The 19,025-nt window shown below is 40.7% G+C and overlaps 1 protein-coding gene across 2 annotated transcripts in view; it reads right to left on the bottom strand.

Annotated features, from left to right (window-relative positions):
• MAPKBP1 (mitogen-activated protein kinase binding protein 1) overlaps positions 1–19,025 on the bottom strand; it is a 102,932-nt gene that overhangs the window by 12,670 nt on the left and 71,237 nt on the right. For both annotated transcript variants that reach the window (XM_030452619.1, XM_030452620.1), the window contains exons 16-27: positions 18,832–18,953; positions 17,734–17,809; positions 15,311–15,422; positions 14,678–14,741; positions 12,133–12,258; positions 6,025–6,173; positions 5,264–5,313; positions 4,563–4,793; positions 3,476–3,645; positions 1,760–1,905; positions 1,071–1,241; positions 81–159 (exon numbers count right to left, since the gene is read on the bottom strand). In XM_030452619.1, coding sequence (XP_030308479.1) covers positions 81–159; positions 1,071–1,241; positions 1,760–1,905; positions 3,476–3,645; positions 4,563–4,793; positions 5,264–5,313; positions 6,025–6,173; positions 12,133–12,258; positions 14,678–14,741; positions 15,311–15,422; positions 17,734–17,809; positions 18,832–18,953 — 1,496 coding nt within the window. The remainder of the gene's footprint in view (positions 1–80; positions 160–1,070; positions 1,242–1,759; positions 1,906–3,475; positions 3,646–4,562; positions 4,794–5,263; positions 5,314–6,024; positions 6,174–12,132; positions 12,259–14,677; positions 14,742–15,310; positions 15,423–17,733; positions 17,810–18,831; positions 18,954–19,025) is intronic.

Here is a 19,025-nt window from a genome sequence, read left to right as displayed (position 1 = left end):
CCTTTGACCCAGGACCTGGCAGGAGACCTCCTCACACTAGTAAAAACAAACAGAAATACTCCAAACAAACAGAGCCATACCTGAGAGCCGGGCACTGGGAAAGAAAACGAGAAGAAATGCTGTGGGTTTCAGTTCTTTCCAGATTCCTACATGAGCCACCTAAAATTTTTTGGTTAAAGGGGAGAGAAAAAAAGGATCAGTTTAGTTACAGAACAAAAATTCTGAAACATGCATTTTCTTATCACAGAAACTAGCAAATGCGTCCCCATATGTAAGGCGATTTTTTTTGAACTAACACCACAGGGAATTACATAATTTAATTGGCTTTGCCTTCTCTATTCTACTTAGGTTACTGTGCCTTAAACTGCTACTTCTCCCTAAGGATATGCCTCCTCCTTTTTCGCTTTCCTTTGTGTCCTGTCTTTCCTGTAGCACTGGGAGGCACTGGCATCAAAGCAGAAAACAAACCAACCAAAGGAGAAGGAAAAAAACCCACCAAAACACACAAGAAAACCAAACAACTCACATGGATATTGCTGCCTACAAACATTATCAATTCTAAAAATTTTCGCTTTGTTCTGGAGCTGGTCGATAAAGACTAACCAGCTCCTTTGATACTGATGGCTCTTAATCTCTCCCTCCACCCAGCACTTCAGCCTTTTCTTTTGTGACATTTGATGTGCCTTAATGCACCACTAGAGGCCACTACATGTCAGCTGTGGGGAAAGAGGGGTGGTGGTGAACACAGTTAATACCTCCATATACAACAGGAAAAAGTAGTTCGAGAACAAGAGAACAGCTCTTCAGGATTTCAGGGGCAATACTTAATCCAAACTGATACAGACCCCACTCTCATCCACACACAGACCCCATTCTCAAACCCAGTAAACAGATGTCAGTCATCTTTAAGGGCCCTCTCTTCACTGATTCCCTATTTTTGCTCCCTGGTACACACACAGTCAGGAAAGCCTTGCAGAACTTGTAGCCTGATCTGATTTATCCAGGTGTTAAATATGGAGTGACCTCACGAAGTCCCCCTCCTCCCCCAAACCACAAGCAGAGAGCAGTACCTTTTCTATCAGTGCTGCTCAGTGTCCCAAAATGCTGTTTGAGAAACCTCTCCTGATCAGGTGGCTGGGGGACTTCTCCCTCTGCCATGCTGGTGCCCACATCCTCCTCTCCTTCTTCTCCCTCCAAGTCTGAGATGCCATCCACACTTAGGGGCTCAGTGCTTTCAGAATCTGGGAAAAGACAAAAAAAAACCCCAAAACCAATGCTGTATAATCACAGTAACATTAGCCAGGTTAAAAAAATATCCAGAAAAAACCCACTAAACTGAAGGTAGAAGGTTAAAGCAAAAGTTGGTCAACATTAAATGTATTTCTCTAGTCTACCATAAATCACAAACAGCATAACCTATGAGATTACCAATACTAAACCTGCTTCCTTACCTAGGAAAAAAGCCAAAGGCACACAGGGAAAGTGCACTTTAACCAATTCCCTTTTCTAGGGTGGCTTCTAGGGTGGTCTGTTCAGACACACCTGAGCCTTCACAGCAATATTAGGAAGACTAATAGGAGTGTGACTTCATGAAGTATCAGTATCAATAAAAAATATCAAGTATCAATATATCAAAAATAATATCAAGTATTAGAGGTCAGGATAACAATTGATAAGCATAGCACAGAATCACCCCAGCAAGTTTCTGCAGTGTTCCACATCACAATATAAATAAATTTATAAAGCCTTCACATTTTACCTTCATTGGGATGGTCTGGGCTGGACAGACGACTGCTGCTGTAATCTACAGAGCAGGCACTGTCAGGACTGTGTTTGTCTGGGCATCCATTACTCTGATAACCTCTACTCAGCTTCCCATGGGGCAATGCCTTTACCTGGAACTCACTACAAGAAAACCAGGAAAAGATACAGCACTAGAGGAGATAATTGGTTTACATGTAAAGAACCATTTTCTAACTTTCATAAGGCCTTACCTGTGTTAGTAACACCTTTGATTACAGAAGTAAGGCTTTAAATGGAACAAGTTGATTTCTCTTACCATTATATATATATACACACATTTTTGCATTTCATTAAGCTTGGACAGTGAAGTCTCAAGGGGACTGTCTGATTTTATGGGTGTTGTCTGTTTCTCATAATTATCAGGCACCAGCACAGCCCTGGCTTCATATTCAGCACAGGTGAGGAACAAATGTAGAAGTCTACATAATGAAAAAAGGCCTCTACCTGAAACACAGAAACTCATTTGCCATAGATTATGGTTATGCCCCACTTCTTTGGACAACTTCTGTGTTGAAAAACAGAGCAGATTCTGGGTCTGAGCAAGAATAATTTACTGAAGAACACTGTATAAAAATACAATATTGAGGACAGGGGTCCTGATTTCTGTTTCGATTTCATGAGTCCTATCTTGTCTAAAGACACCAGCACTATTTTTTTGCCTGGTACCTGAAAATTTCAGTTTTCCACTTTAGGAAATACTCTGGTTTCATATGTACTTCAAAGCAAGGTAGGATGTAGAAGTCACCCAATGGATACATATGTCACTCAGTCACCCCTGGCAGCTTGCAAACTCTATATACTTTGAGATGTGTAAAATGTATATCCAAAATCACCAGAACTCCTCCCTTTCTTACTTAATAGAGCAGCACATGGGTCTACTCTGTCTAAGTTTTCCAATTTAAAAAAAAATGCAAAAAAAGAGAAACTAGGAGAATCCTAGCAGCTCCAACCACAAAATCTTGGCATGCACTCTTGCATAAAAGACAGTCCAAAGCCATCAGCCCACTCTTAGTAACTGAGTAGGAGGACACAGGGGAAATTAAAAAGCTCTTAGCATCAGGCTAAGAGGAGAAGGGAAGAATAACATTCAGGGAAGGAAAGAAATGGAGAACAGAAAGAAAATTAAGTGAGGTAAACAAACAGAATAAAAAGCAGAGTAAGAGAAAAGATCTCCACTGTCTCCAGTGTCCTTTTCAATTTCATCTATTGCATGCAAGCTATTCTAGTTCCCATGTAAGGGTCATCAGAGTCTACATTTGCTAAGTTTTTGTCCAGTTAGATTTGAAATTGTCATAAGTAATAGTGTCCCATCATTTCTTCTGGGCAGATATTTCACATGTCACTTTTGGGCGATTTTCCAGCTTCCAGGTTTTCCCTCATTTATTTCAACCCAGATAAGGGAGAAAGCAAAAAGGTTACTCCCAAGTAACTTATTCAAAAAAAAAAAATTTGGAGGAGGCTGCTAGTGTGAATTTTCCTCAGAGGAAGGATTATTTTAATGGTGCTGTCTTTGTTTCAAATTCCTTTAGCATCAAGCTGGCATAAAACTCTCCATTAAACATGCCTGGCATCAGTCAGACAGTAAGTTAGCTCACCCAAGTTACCACACAAGCTGCAAGCAAACTAAACCAGAAATGTCTCAGCTATGCACAGCAGAGAGCTTATTTTTAACCTGCTAGGGTCTGCTGGATGGATTTCATCTTGCTCAGGGTAGATTACACACTCCTCACTCTCTGAAGGCTCCAGTTCCTGAGAGAAAATCTCCTCTTCACAGGACACAAGCCGAATCACTTGAGGTCTCACACAAGACTGGTTATCTTGAGGAGGTACTGAGCTGCTAACCTGGTTTAAAAAGAGAGAAAACTGGATGTTACCAGTGATTTTCCTTAAGTCATCAAGTGCTGCTCAGAGCTAGAAAATATGCATTACAGCACAGAAATGATCTGAAATCTGAGATGAGAAAACACAACACTCCTATGTCTTTCCTGTTCCTTAGTTACCAAACAGGACAGACTATTGCTGTAGTTTCTGATTTTGTTTCCTGTTTGCAGTTCCCTAAAATACTGGACTCTCCATCCCTCTCTGACCATTCATCAGGAGCGTAAGCCACGTAGCAGTAGGTTCTGCCATTTATTTTATAGACTGATCAGACACAGTTCAGAGAAGTCTGTGAACCACAGCTGAAAAACACTGATTTACTTCCTGCAGTGAGCCAAATCCTCTTCTCAGTCATGCAGGTAAAAAGGAAGGAAAAACCCTAACACCAGGGCAGACTGCTACTGGAAAACTGGCATTAGCTTTCTGAGGTATGAGAATGCATTACTTGTTGTGACCCATCAATACAAAGATTAAAGAGACCCTAATAATCTAGCACAGATCCTAAGGGCTTCATATGAGCCACATTCCAGTGACCACTGGAGCCAAAAATTGCACCCCAGCAGAGTGAACTAACAGGTAATCAAGTCCACATTCACAATTCCAAGCTCAGCTTCTCAGTTTGTTTTTGCCTTGAATAATCAAAGGGATGAAAAGAAAACATGAGTTCTTCCCTGTCATTGGAAGGAAACCTTGATCCTCTACTGGGTCTGCTATAAGATGGCAGGTTCAGATGCTGCAGAAGCACTACCTACCAAGGTGTTATCTAAACAGGTTTCTGAGAGATATAAGAATGGTATCAGGTAGTAATAAAAACAGACAATGATAAACAGAGGCAGGAGAGATGCACTCAGAGTAGATTCACCTCCTCGTACTGCCCTTACTTTGTGCACAGGAAGATCTGCCTGGTCTTCTCTGTCATCCCCATTGCTGTTTTGAGACAGGGAATCTCGACTGGGAGAACGGGAGACAGAGAAAGACTCCAACTGACGCAGATCCAGCATAGATTTCACTGTCATCTCGATGTTGCTGGGAGGCTGGGACCAGCGCCCGCGCTGCCGAGGCAGCTTGGCCATTGGTGCCTCTGAGCGCTGGATTGCTGCTATCTCTTTGGCCTGGAGAAAATGGAAAGAGAGGGAGTCTTAGGGGCTGAGTTCTGCTGAAGGAACAAGAGGAAAGAAAACACAATTCAAGCCCTAAAGCTGTCCGTGAGGCAGCTTTAAATTAATCTTTTAATCATAAGGCATCGATTAAAGATGACACTTTTGTTACTCCTTGAATAACTGAGCTTTAGGTACCTTGTATCCAAGTATGTGGTCAGCACCACATGAGATTCAGGCCAGAAATGAAAGGGCAAAAGCATAACCTCTGATGGATACTGACCCAGAAATCTCAAGTGAAATTGTCTCTTAAACTAGGTGATATTTTGCCACTCTCAAGTCATTTTTCAAAGAGAGGCTTCTCTATAGTTTCCCACCACAGCTGCATCTTTCCCACCAGTGAGAATAAGGCTTTTATCTCTGTGGGAACTTCTTTTCCAGTTTGCCTATGACAACTAATAAAATTTGAAGGTTTAGCAACTCACCCTCCTCATTTCCCAATGGGAAAGGCTTCTTGAGAGGGTAACGTCTGGATCTGCAAAGGGAAAAAGATAACACATAGTTGACATCCTTGGCCAGCAGTCCAGCATTTTTTAAGACCTTTTACCTCATCCTTCCTCAAAGGCAGCATTCCTACACCTTTTGAACCAGCAGACCACTGCCAACATGTTTTCCAACAGACTACCAAAGCATTGTGACAAGATTTGAATGCAGACATAGTGTTTTCTGTAAGATTTTCGGTGACTCAGCAGACCCAAGGCACAGCACTTGCCACAATGCAGTGGCTCACCAAAGGTTTGGGAAAAACCCCTCTTCCAATACACTGTAGCATCTGCAGTAAAAATATCTTGAATCAGTAATGAAAATATCTAATCTAAGTTTTATCAGACATCTCTAGAATGCTCCATGAGATATCTTTTCACTTCTGTGGACTTTTCATAGCTTGTAGACCAGGATTCAAAATAATAATAATTATTCAAAATTATTTTCGCCACTTGGAACTAGCAAGAAACTTGGCAATTTAACAACTGAATTTTTTATCAGATAACTCTGAAATGTACCCCTCTTCTGATGCTGGAATGGACAACTCCACAGTATCCACTGGTACTGATCCATCTGTTTCTGTATTTGTCTTTGTCTTTATGCCAGTTTCTCATTTCTCTAAGCCAGTGTCTCTCATCTTCTCCCCAATTCATATTCATGCCATTTTTCTCCATCTCTGTTCATGCCCTTTTCCCATTTATACCTGAATCTCTCTCAGTGTTGCAGCTGGACTGAATTTGGAAAGATTGCAGGCCATGTAACTCATCTTCATCATTCCCTTCATCTTCACCATCCTTGTCACTGTCTGATGAGAGTGCAGGCATAGAAGACAGGGCAGAGATGGACTCATGCCTGGGAGACAGGAATTGGAGAGTATTACAGTCTGGCTCAAGAATTGCCCGACATTTCAATCTTTACACCAGGCAGTTCTCCACCTTAGCTCCATTCACTCAGCAGGCTGCCTCAACTCTCCCAAACACCCATCACCTCTAGCAAAATCCACCTCTGAAAATCAGGGAAAGTTAAACTCTGCACAAAGGTGTGGAGAGCCTGCTGCAGCATTTGTGCAGAAGGGTGACAGAATTCAGAACATAAGTAAATGAGTCTGAGGAAGTGGAATGAAACTTGGCCTTCCCCTTTCAGACCCTGCCAACTCATTGATCTTGAAGGTTCCTTCCAACTGTGATGATTCTATGATTCTGTAAGGTCAAGATGGCAGAGCATATTTGAAAGGCAAATATTTTTCCCACCCTTAAGCATTTCCTCTCTGGAACTGTTTTCAACATCAAAGATGTTACAGAGATACACTTGGGTCTATGGCAAATTACCACACATTAAGAGACAGGTTCACATCAAGGATTGCACCATGCAGAATCTGCAGCCACAGCTCATTTACCATAAGAGGACTGTTCTGCCTTTTTTAGCCCTAAGGAATAATGTAAAACATATTTGGGGCACATCTTTAATCGAAGTAGATGAGATGTGTTCTCCCACAGACCTGAGACACTCCCAGCATAAAATTCCCCCAATAACAACCAATGACACTTACCAACACCAAACTCTACCCTCTTTTTTTCTTCTCCTTTTCCTCATCCTCCCCTCACCCCTTCAGTTAACAGAATCAAATTAACTAACCCACTCTGGAGAACAATTGAAAAAAATAAAGCATCCCTAACAAATAAATTTGAGTATCACCCAATGTATGGCCTTGAGCTAGAGTGCCAAACTCATCATTAGTCACATTTATAGGATAGCACTGGTGGGTGTTGAGTGCCAAGCATTAATCATGAAATTAAAATAGCCCATCTACCAAATGCAGCCTGTCCAGGAACCAACCTCCCCTGCAGCAGACAGATAACAGGCAGGATATCTTACATGGTAAGAAATAGTTAAGGTATTTTAATCCTTTCCCATAGTGGCAGAATGTTAACTTCCGTTTCATTAGGAATGGTTGAACAACAACTAGTGAATCCTTTTAGTTGAGCTATGAGGTATTCTGGCAAAAACAAGAATGAAACCAACAGTAGTCTGCAGAGTCTTCCAGTGAAACAGTTTCATATTGGCTGTCCTCATCTACTTTTGACATTTGAGTCTGTCAGCCTCTTTTTTTTACTGTCCATCTTTTCACCCTCAGCTCCTTGTGATTACACACAGCCCATTTGAGGTTATGCCCTGCTCTGTCCTAGAAGGATGAAATGGTAGACTACTCATTTTGTATCAGCAATTTTGATATCATCCTTCGTCAGAGTTGTTTGAGGAGTTTATTGAGAAAGCAGCATTGCATTATTAGACATTTTAGTATCTAAGCTGTTGAATACCTCACTATGCAATACAGTAAGGCAAAGCTATGTGCTTGGCAGTCTCCTGTCATTGGTGTAAATGGAGCAGGTAGGATTGTTATTAATGTGATTTACATTACAAATAGAAGAGCTCAACCCTGTCTGCCAGCTAGTGACTGACAGAATGAGTAAGGGGCAAAAAAGAATGTTCCAGTATCTTCAAAGGAGATGAGTAAGAGAATATAAAACATAGTTTGGAAATCAAATGTGCATTTTTTCTTACCTCACAGGAAATGCCAACCAAATTATGAAGTCACATGTCTAATACAAATGTAAGGTTACCTTTTGTTATCCCAGCAAAAATTCATGTCCCTCTTCCCCACCCTCCTTTTTACAACTGAAATATGCTTTTGAAACTCAGTCCCATAACTTGTAGGGAGTATCACTAACTGGGAGTTTCAAAAGCATTTAAACCCCAATGACTTGAAACTGAGATACTCCCAAAACCTAGTTTCATAAGGTCTTGAATGTTTGAGCTGTTGTGCTTGCCCATGTCAGTCCCTCACTTTGGGCCTTACTACTTTCTCCTTTCTTTCCCTGCCTACTTTGAATTTTCTTCTAATCCTCTCTGTTGCACACATCTCCTCTGGACCTTTCTTTAGCCCTGTTCATGCTTAGGTGGAAGTCAGAGTAATAGGGGGTGAGGTTTCAAGCACAGGAACTGCTTCCAAATAAGCACTGCACATTCTGAAAGGAACAAGACTGCCAGGTTTTGCTGAATTCCAGCTGAGAGCAGGTTCAGCCAAGCCCCAACAAAGCATCATTATGCCAGAATGAATGTTTCAGAGTAGCTATTCCAGAATAGCATGCACAGACATGTCCAGTTGACAAGATGCATGTGACTGAGAACAGATTATAATTGTCCTCTTCTGTCTTCTTCCCTTGCTGAGGAACTCTGCCATTCTACTACCATGCCTGGGTCTTCTTGTTCTGTACAGATGGGCTGAGTTAGCTGCACTTCAGCTCCCACTTTCTGCAGGATCTGTTAATATGGGGTCAACAGCAAGGAAAGGACTTCAGTTAGAAAGTCCTCAGGACATGTATATGGACTTAAAAATGCCACATGTCTTTTATGTAGTCCTAGTATTAAGACATCTGATATTAAGTACTCTCTATTCTTTTGGATATCCTGAATTCAGCCCTTCTTTTTTAAAACAAAACAAAAGAGACAAGGCAACTATCCATCTAAAGAGATATTTTGTCAGAATTCCCACTCTGATCTTAAGCTACTTAAATCCTCAGCTTTCAGGGCCTATTTATAAAAATGTAATATCCTATGTGGCAGGGTTACTAACAGATTGCCTCCCCCCTCTTCCTCCACAGTTGCCCAGGGGTTTTAAAAATAAAGTTACATGGCTTTTCCCCACAGAAAGATCACATTGCTGCTGACTGCAGAGTTTCCCTAGTGTTATAACTGCAGTAATTCAGCACAGACTCAGGCACCACTTCTGATCTGGCATTAAAAGCCTGCCCCATTCTGAGCCCTGGAAACCACACACATTTCCTGAACTGGACCAAAGCCACACTGAAATTTTGATAAGAAGTTCTTCTTTCCAAATATATCTGAGGGCACACAGTACTTCTTCTGCATACACACATTAGTTTTAGACAATTTACTTTGGAGAACATTTCTATTTCCTGCTACTTATACTGGAACTTCAAAGAAAAACACAAAGAAATGTTTTTCAAAACAAAATAAATGTTCAGCTAAACATGACTATAATCCCCACAAACATTCCACAGTAAAATCAATTTAAAAGCTTCCCTTTCAAAAATTTGGAGACACGCATTTCCAAATAATAAATGTAAAACTGTATTTACTGAAGGCTTTTGCATGGTTCCTTCTCTGAAAATACAAATGCCTCAAAACTAAAAGGTACCAGCAATATCAGTTGAGTACAAGTTCTTTATGCTGAAAAAAGTTCCTCATGTTCAGCAGATGAGAGAAAAGCACACATCTACAATTATCACAACTAGAAGCAGAACTGAAAGACTCTCAGGAGCACTATGGAGAACTGAGTTATACAGGTCAGATCAGTTCCAAAATAATCCAATGTCCCATACAGAGATGAGTCAGAAAAATTCTCCAAAGGAGAAACTGCAGTCTCTGAAGTTTTTGGAGGGACTGAAAGTTTGGGACTCTTCAGTTTGGAGCAAAGGCTGGATGGAGAAAGTTTATGATGGAGGTTTACAGAACTATGGGGACTACAGATAGCTAGATGCAGAACTATGGTCCAAAGCTAACAATATTCAGAAGCAGGGAGCCTTCAACAAAACTAGAAAGATTGTGTTTTAAAAGAGACAAAAACCTTCTTTCCACAGAGAGCAGTGAACTCCTAAAACCTGTCACCTGGGAGGCTGCAGAGACAGACAATATTACAAAGTTTTAAAAGGATTTGTACAAATTCAGTGGACATTGGGTCTACAACCAAACACTAATAGGAACAGACAGAGATGTGAATGGACCACAAAAGGTCCATATAGCTTACAGTGTCTCAATAACTATTATCTTCCATGAAAAATACTGCACTTCATGGACCACTTGTTTGACAAAGAAAGGCATTTTAATGCTCCAGATGTTATTCTTTGGACCAATCCTGCCAGTCCCAGCTGCAAAGGGATAGCACTGTCCTGAACTGGAAGCTTCATCTCTCCCCTGTTTCCTCAGTTCAGTTTTGTTTCCCCAATATTAGTTTGATTAATCATCTTGTCATAGATTCATACTCTGAAATTAGGAGAATGCATTACTACCCCACACACTCTAAGAACACCATTCTAGAGAAATATTGTGGAACAAATGATGTACCACCAGTGGACCTCTCTTGGACTACTGTGAGCCCTTTGAAGACAACAGTTTCACACCAACAGATACAACCCCGGTTTCCACTGCAACCTACAGAGACAGACCTTTGGAAACACAACCAGAACAGGCACAGAGCATCTAGAAAACCAATCTCACTCAAGTTTGTTAGTTTTTCTTCTCCCACCTCTGCAATGTTGGTCCAATAGGCTCTTCCTCCATAGTCAGTCCCAATCCAAAATGCTCTGGAGCTATGTCTTTGCTGATCCCAGTGACCACAGTGGTCAACCAAAACTGAAAACAAGCTTTCAAAAGCTGACCAAGCAAAGTAGATTCCAGGCTTGTAAGGAGGTTACCAAACCAGCTTCATAAAACACTGGGCTTAGCGTGGCATTAACACCGCCCTCCAACCAGTGTCTGACGGAAACAAACATCACCTCATGCAGAAGAGGACTGGGATTATCTGTCATGGGCTGAGCCTTGGGAGGGTAAAGCTGCAGCTGCTGGAATCATGGAGAGTTTGCTATAAAAAGCACATTGCTTGACAGCTCCAGAATTCTGGCTAGAGAGAAAAGGCTTCCTGAGTTGTCCCAGCATCGTTACCAAAAGGCTCATTGCAGGGATAAGCAGATGAGGACTTCCCGTATGGAACTATGCAGACAGACTTGTTTCAGCATACTTGCTCCCAAAAGGAGTGGAAGGTCCATGATATTCTACAACCAGTATGGTAAATCCTCTAATGCTTTGGCACTTTTTATATCCAAAATTCAATCTGCAGTCGTTCGGAGGAAGAAAATAGGGCATCACCCTCAAAAGTTGTATTTTCCCCATTTTTATCCCATATCTCCTCAGTCACGGACTCTCTCCTGCATTGCTTATAGTCAAATTAGTCTCAGAGAAACCAAATACATTACACTAATAATCCATAATCCCTTGTTGCTCTTCTTCTGTATGAAAAAAGGGCCTATGTTTAAGCACAGCTTTTTGGAAAAAGGTCATCAGATAAATTTAGATCTATTCAGTTTGTGGGCAGTGGTAGTTTGTTTTTAGATTTGTTGTTTACCGAGCAAAAAATAATAAAGTGGTTTAGCTGCCAAGAACTTTTCTCATGGAAATTACTTTTATATTTATTATTTATATTATAATTATTTTTAGGTGATCTTTTTCAAAGCCTCTGGCACAGAAACAGCACAACTATAAGGACTGTTTCAGAATTATGATTAGCATGGCAAACTCACACAGGTCACAGGTATATTTCAGTACTGACACTGCAGAAATCAGCCTTTAAATTGTGTTCAGCCTAGACCCAGAGAACTTAATTCATGAAGGAGCAAGGCTTCCCTGATGAGATGCTTTGTAGCCACCTCTGTATTGCTAGGTAAACTGCTAATTAAAGTTTCTGACCACATTATTAAACTAAATTAAGACACAAGGGACATTTCATACACATGGCAATCAGTGAAACAACACTAAATAATCTGCCTAGAAGATCACAGACAGGCTTCTATATCCAAAGAAGGGGAGCAGAAAAGCCACAGCAAACCCATCAGAAAAGCAAGAGAATTTTGGAAGGAGCTATCAGCGAAGACAGCAGGAACCTCAGAATTGAATCCCATAGTTTTTATATTACCCCTACAAAGCCAGTCACCTCTTCTCAGCCTGCTCTGCTCACCTCATAAGTCCAGCTGCCTTGTGCGGAGGAGACTTTTCTGCCTGCTTCCCTCTCTGCTTCATGTCAGAGAGTCGCTGCGCATGTTGATGGGTCATCTCGGAGCTCAGACGCCAGATGAAGATACAGCTGGAAGAGGGAGAGGAGAGGCTGGAGTCAAGTTTCTGCTCAGTTTATTGGTATTATAAATTGCAGAGGCAAGTAAGAGCACTTCCCATCCATGGCAGGGAGAGACACTTGCAGAAACAGCTTCACAGAAAGTCCATCCCATCCCAAGCCTCGTGACAAAAAGGCAAAACCTGCCCAGCAAAGACTGCCTGTGGCTGAGAGAAACTGCAGAGAAATTTGCACAGACTCAGCTCTGATCCTATACCTTTATCTGCCCATATGCTGAAGGAAATGCCATAACAAGTCCCTCCATGGTCACAGCAAGATAAATGGAGCCTACAGATGTTCTCCACAACCTCTAAGGGTGGTTAAACTGAGCCTCTAACTCCTATTTTATTTGTACTTCATCTAAGTCTTCCAATCCTCTTCTGAGGAATTTGGTTCAATTTGGTCAATGGATTCAATGTTTAAGAAAGGGAAACAAACACTATGATCTCATTCATCTTGTTTTCTCCATTAATCTGGTTACAAAATAAAATTTAAAAAATTCTTCATCACATTAGAGAATACTGTATCTCATCTTCAGCTACTACAAAGTAAAATTACCAGCATTTTTTCTTTGAAACTTAACCTCAGTGCTAACTAATTCTTCTTACCTCACCCATCTTTCCTGTCTAGCTGGGTATACCTACACTGACATAGAAACAGAAGTGGTGCTTTTACTATCATTTATAAAACCCTACTTCAGAATACAAGGAAGATTTAATCAAGGTCTCTAAGACTCATCAGTGCCACTATACTCAGGTACTCCAATTCACCAAAGAGTTTTCAACAAGGGGCTTCCCCCTCTTCCTTGTTAGTTTTATAAAAATAATTTGCTCTCTATTTTGAACAATGGCCATGAATTTTGGTCTTCTGCATGTGAAGCAAATGCAAAAAGCACCAGGCCCCTGAATGCCCGCATCTTCTCTGTTTTTTAATTCTTGTGAGAACACATTTTGGGAAGGTTTGATTTCCATGCCATAGAAAAAACAAAGAAAGAAAAAAGGAAAAACAAAACAAACAAACAAACCCCCCCCACACACAAAAAACCCAAAACAAAACAAAAAAACCACCAAAAAACACAGAAAAATCCCAACAAAACCCAGAATCCCCATTTTGCAGTACGTGGAGATTTTAGTGAAATGTTCCTTTCTTGCCCCCAGTGCCACTCCCTTTCCAACAAAGCTCAGCAGCATCACTCCCAGGTACTGTAGTTCACAGACACACAGAGATGCAGTGAAGATGCTGCCATCATTCCATCCCAGCTTTTTAGCCAGGAGAAGTGGTGAGGCTTTGCATCTGGGAGCTATGGCAACCCAGGGGCAGCCAGCTGCTTCCCCTCAAGCAGCAGCTCTCTGGAATGTACCAGCAACCATAACCTGCTTCAGAGAAATTACTGAAAAGCAGGAAACAAAATCCAGAAAGCAAAGGCTTGTTCATTTGTCCCACCTGCACAGCTACCAAACCAAGAGATAAGCAGCAAACAGTAGGAATTGTAAATACATCTACATTCAACACAAAGCTCTGCAGAATTATGCTCCCACCTACATCTTTTGCCACTTTTTTTTTTCCTTGCAATACTTCTCTCATTTGAGTCTCACAGCCCTTGTGCCCTTCTCCATCTCTGTTTTGCTTTCTATTCTCAATTTTATTCTTTGCACATGCTGCTGTGTGTAAACATTATTTTTCCCTTTTCTCCTTTGAAAATCATACTTTTTTGTCTCCCTACAGCAAAGTTCTTTCTGAATCCTTTCCTTGCTTCTCATTCACCTCCTCCACACAGTCAAGAAAATTACCCTTTAACTCATAGAAATGGCCAACAAAGGAACACTGCATGAAATCACAAGGATCACTGGGAACCTCAAACCATCCATGCTTCTGGAATTCATTAGAAATCAACAACACAACAACCAATTTTTTCTGCAACTCTTCCTCTAATCTATTTACATATATTAAAGGTACGGAAAGAGAAAAAAAATTTGCTTTTTGCTGAAAGACAGAAATAATTAACTGATGCAATTTAAAGTGCTTGTTCTGCATCAACGCACCCTCTAGAACTCTTTTTTCCAGTTCAGTTGTGCTTTATTAATAGAAACAAAGAGAATCTGGCTTGCTTTGGTCTTGAAAGAGTAGTGCCCCTTTCTCAAAGGAAAGGTTTTATTGTTTCAACTGATTTAAGCATTCATTTATTCCAGACACAGTGAATACTCTCACCTCTACAATCATCACAGCCAGCACCCTGACCTCTTCCCTTTGGGATCAGTCTGGTGAAGGTTTCTTTGGAATCCATAAAACACCTCTTATTAAAAAAAAAATAATCTACCTTCCTTCAGGACACACTTTAGATCCAGTGTGAGATGGCATGAACTAATATCATAAGCAAGAAAACCTCTCCTACCTGTCACCAGAAACAGAGATCAGATGTTTGCAGTCGTTACTGAATTTCATCCCAGTTACAATCTCTGTGTGAAAAAAAGTACAAGTGAAAAAAAAACTCTGAATTATTCCAACTGGCAAAAGAGATCGATAGCAAAACAGCCTATCTGTGCTCAGTGACTCAAATTCTGATTAAAGCCAACACTCTTCCCACATCATTATGACCCAATTACCATAACCATTTAACTGTTAGGCTTGACATAGCAAGGGTATCCTGCGGCAATATAATCATGAAGACAAAGGTATCTTTTCGCTTTAACAGAATAGTACCTGCATAGTAGCAGCTGAGTAAATTATAACAAAATTTAGTATACACTGAAAAAAACACACACTACTTTATAGGCTTTTGGAAAAACTGGGTAAACAAATACATGCCCTGATAGATGTATGTGTGCTTGTGTTCTGTAATGTAAAATGAGGTCTGAAAAAAGTTGAAATTGCAATGAAATAAGCTATTACACTTCATCCAGCTATAACCTACTCCAAAATACCCATTGAGTAAACTTTGCTGGGGAGGAACTTTCAGAAAGCTTGGACTAGTAACAGATATAGCCATCAGCACAAAAACAAATTACATGAAATTTACATGCCTTACCTGAATGTCCATACATGGTTGCAACACACTCGCCAGAATAGAAATCAAAGATGGAGAGGTTCTTGTCTGAACAACTGGTTGCTATATAGAGACCAGAGGGATCTGTTTGCACCTGGTTTGAGAGAGAAGTGCAAAAATCTGGTGAGAAAGTGCCTTCAAACTGCATGAAAATGGTCCAGAATATCCAACAGTCATAGGAGTTAAAAAAATAAAATGCTAATAGCTCCCACAGGACTCAACAGAGTGCCAAACTATCCAGCATCCCAGGACAAAATTCCAACCTGACTGAAGTGTTAAAACTATCTCCAAGCTAACCAGAGACTAAAGGCACTCACATTAAGCAACTTCATGAGTGTGAAGGCACCAGTACCAATGGATCAACTTATACCCCAGTCTCCTACCTCCCCTTCACCACTTGGGTCTGACTTCCTTCTTTCTTAAGATCAAAACAAAACATAAACACACACCCACTGAAACACTTTACCCCAAAATAAATAATCAGAGCTGACAGTTAAGTGAAATTTTAAGACTCCCCTTGAGGACAGAAATAAAAAAAGAATTCAACATTGCAGAGAAATTGTCTTTGAAAATTATGCTGTCAAATGTCCAGCATATGCAACTCCAATTTTTGGGTTGGTTTGTTGTGTTTCTTTCGATTTTTTAATATACAATCATTTGCTCCTTTACCTTGGATAAAATATAAACCCTTTCTTAATGCCTCACTACATCTGAAGCAGCTCTACACAGCAAATTTAACTTCTGTCACCACTTGTCCTCCTCTGGCTTTTGTAGAACTTTAAGGAACTGAGAAATTCTGAGGGATACTTGGTATTTAAATTATGGTAACATTTTTTGGTTAGGTTTTTATTTTTTGCTGTATCTTTTGCTTCACATGTCCCTGTTTGGGTTCTACTTTGTTAAGCTGCAATGTATGTTAAGATCTCAGAACAACATGCCAAGAAAGTTTAAATTCCAGAGGCAACCATAATCCATTAGTTACATAATTGTCCTAAAAATGAACAAAGCAATGCTAAAAATAATTGAGATTCCCCACTCGAGCTACACATGAAAAATAAAAACTGAAACAACCATAAATTATATTAAAAACAAAACATCCAGCTCCCAGCAACATTTAATGGTTTGTGGTCTAAGAAAGGCATGGCCTGAGCTTGCCAGAAGGGTAGCAGGAATTTTTAGGATGTCAGGTAGTGATAGGACATGGGGGAATGGATTAAAACCGGAGGAGGGGAGATTTGCCTTGATTGTTAGGAAGAAGTTCTTCACCATCAGGGTGGTGAGACACTGGCACAGGTTACCCAGAGAGGTGGTGGAAAACCCATCCCTGGAAGGTTTTAAGGCCAGGCTGGACAGGGCTCTGAGCAACCTGGTCTGGTGGGAGGTGTCCCTGCCCATGGCAGGGGGTTGGAACTACATGATCTTAAAGGTCCCTTCCAACCCTGAAAATTCTATGATTATATGACTTCTTAACTTTGATTACTCTGGCTTATAAAAAACTTAGTAGGAATTGTAACAGGCAAGGAGAAAGAGGTGACACTGAACAAAGCTGTTTGTTTTCCTCTCTCTCTTTACCCACTTATTTAAACCCATCAGTAATACTGCCGGCCTGTGCAGCTGAATGGAAATATTTTATTTTAAAAGTAGAAAAAATATAAGTGAAAACAAATACAATGAAACAGCTTGTTTGAATTCTTCTTCCCCCTTTAAAGACAAGAATGCAATTCTTCCACATCCCAAGTGTGCTGGCATCCCCATTAATGCTGAATCTTGGATGCAGCTGATTCCCCAGGGGACATCCAGGACATTGGCAGAAACAGGAATGTTCCCCTATCCCAGAGCCTGGAGACACTCAGCAGGCTGGAAGTATGAGCAGACTCCATAAGCAGTATCAGGCTTGTAAAGCATTCCAGGATCTGACGCATAGGCTTTTTGGGGCAGATGCTACTCAGTTTCATCAGCTGAGAGTTTCACTTTTACTTCCCTTCTGGCAACCCCAAATTTCTCAAACACTGATCAACACAGGCAACTACACCTTAAAAATCCTACTAAAAATAGCCAAGAAATCCAGAATGAGCTCTCTGGAGCAGAATGTAAAGGAGTAAAGTAAATGGACTAAATCATCTCCAGACAGATACTAGTGCAGTTCTTGCCTTTACAGCATGGGCCTGTGCCCCACTTCAGAAACAAGACAGAGAAAGAAGTTAGAAATCAACTTCTTCACCTTCATCTTAAGGATGGAGGTAGGAGGAAGAAGCAGCAGGATATGGAGCAAGCAAGCAAAAAAAAAAAACCAACAAACAAAAGAAGATACTGTGTTCAGAGTTGTACTTCATTTTCTTAGCCTTGAGATGCATTCAGAAGAGCTGGAAAAAAGAAAAACAGAATACAGAAAGAATAGAGCTTACTTTGATGAGGGTGCCATCTTCACCTTGGGAACCCTTGTAAAGCTTCTTCTGCTTCCCACTGCTTATGTTGAAAACCCTGAGAGGGATGACATAAGACAACATGGCTTATTTTGTCCAGGTACTGCTCTGGGGATCTTGTCACCAGGACCCTTTTCACTTTCTGCTCCTCATTTCACATGAATAAAGTCAAGCCTACAGGAAGTGGAGAAATTACCTCAACGACCTATAGCCATCAACCATTTCAGTGGTTCAAGAAACAACCTCAAAAGTAATGCAGGGGCCCAAGACTGGATTAGAAACAAGCAGATTATCTGAATTAAAATTGAGGCTTGATTCACAAGTCAATAATCAAAACCTATAGCACCATGGCACTTAAGGAGAGTACAAATGGGAGGGAGAAAACCTTGCCATGTCTTGTAATAACCAATGGTTATGTAGCAGGAATGGCTCTTAATAAGGTTCAAGCAGGCCTCCCTGCTATAAAAATCCCTGTGGCTCCTTCATACAAAAGTAAAAAGTTAAGAAAGAAAGACCTTTTATTTACATTATAATACAAAATCAAATTACATTCAGCAGTGGTATTCAGCTATGACCAAAACTCTTGGCACCTCAACCACATACAACAGGAGGAGACACACAACTGCAAAATCTCCTTTACTTTGAAGTTAAAAACAGACAAATTGGAGAAACAAATAAGAAAGAGGCAGAAAATGGATGCTACTCGTCCAAAGACAGTCACACTTAGCTTGATTTTAGGTTCCTACAGTCCCAGCTATTCCACAGGATCTCACAGCTTCTCGCTAAGTTAACTTTAAAGAAAAAATTACCACAGCACAGAATTTCTTGTCCCACAGCTCAATGAGGTGTCAAAGAAGGCACATTTGCTCTCCAGAGCAACCCAGCAAGAAGCCAGGAGGCCCATGGGTATTTGCATATATCCACAGCTTTTTATCAGTGAGGAGAAAAGCAGAGTTCAGCCTCACAGTCTATGACGAGGCCTCAGATCTGCCTGAAAATGCCAAAATGGTGGAGTTGGGGCCCCCTTGGCCAACTCAGTTATGACTGCAAAAATGTTTTGAAGACAAAAAGTAAACTAACCTGATGTTACGATCCTGACATCCGATAGCTGCGTATTTCCAGCTGGGGTCCACATCCATGTCATAGAGAGTGGTCTTCCTAACAATGTGATGTGTTCGGGTAAACTGAACCCCTTCTCCTGTCTGAAGATGTGCGTAAAGACTGTGTTAAAATCAATAGTTAACCCATTACTAAAATATCTAAATATAGGTGAG

The sequence above is a fragment of the Calypte anna genome, chromosome 5A, assembly GCF_003957555.1.
Source record: "Calypte anna isolate BGI_N300 chromosome 5A, bCalAnn1_v1.p, whole genome shotgun sequence".
In the NCBI taxonomy this organism is placed as follows: domain Eukaryota; kingdom Metazoa; phylum Chordata; class Aves; order Apodiformes; family Trochilidae; genus Calypte; species Calypte anna.
The sequence above is the reverse complement of the archived record's forward strand: the minus strand, read 5'-3'. Positions and strand labels throughout refer to the sequence as shown.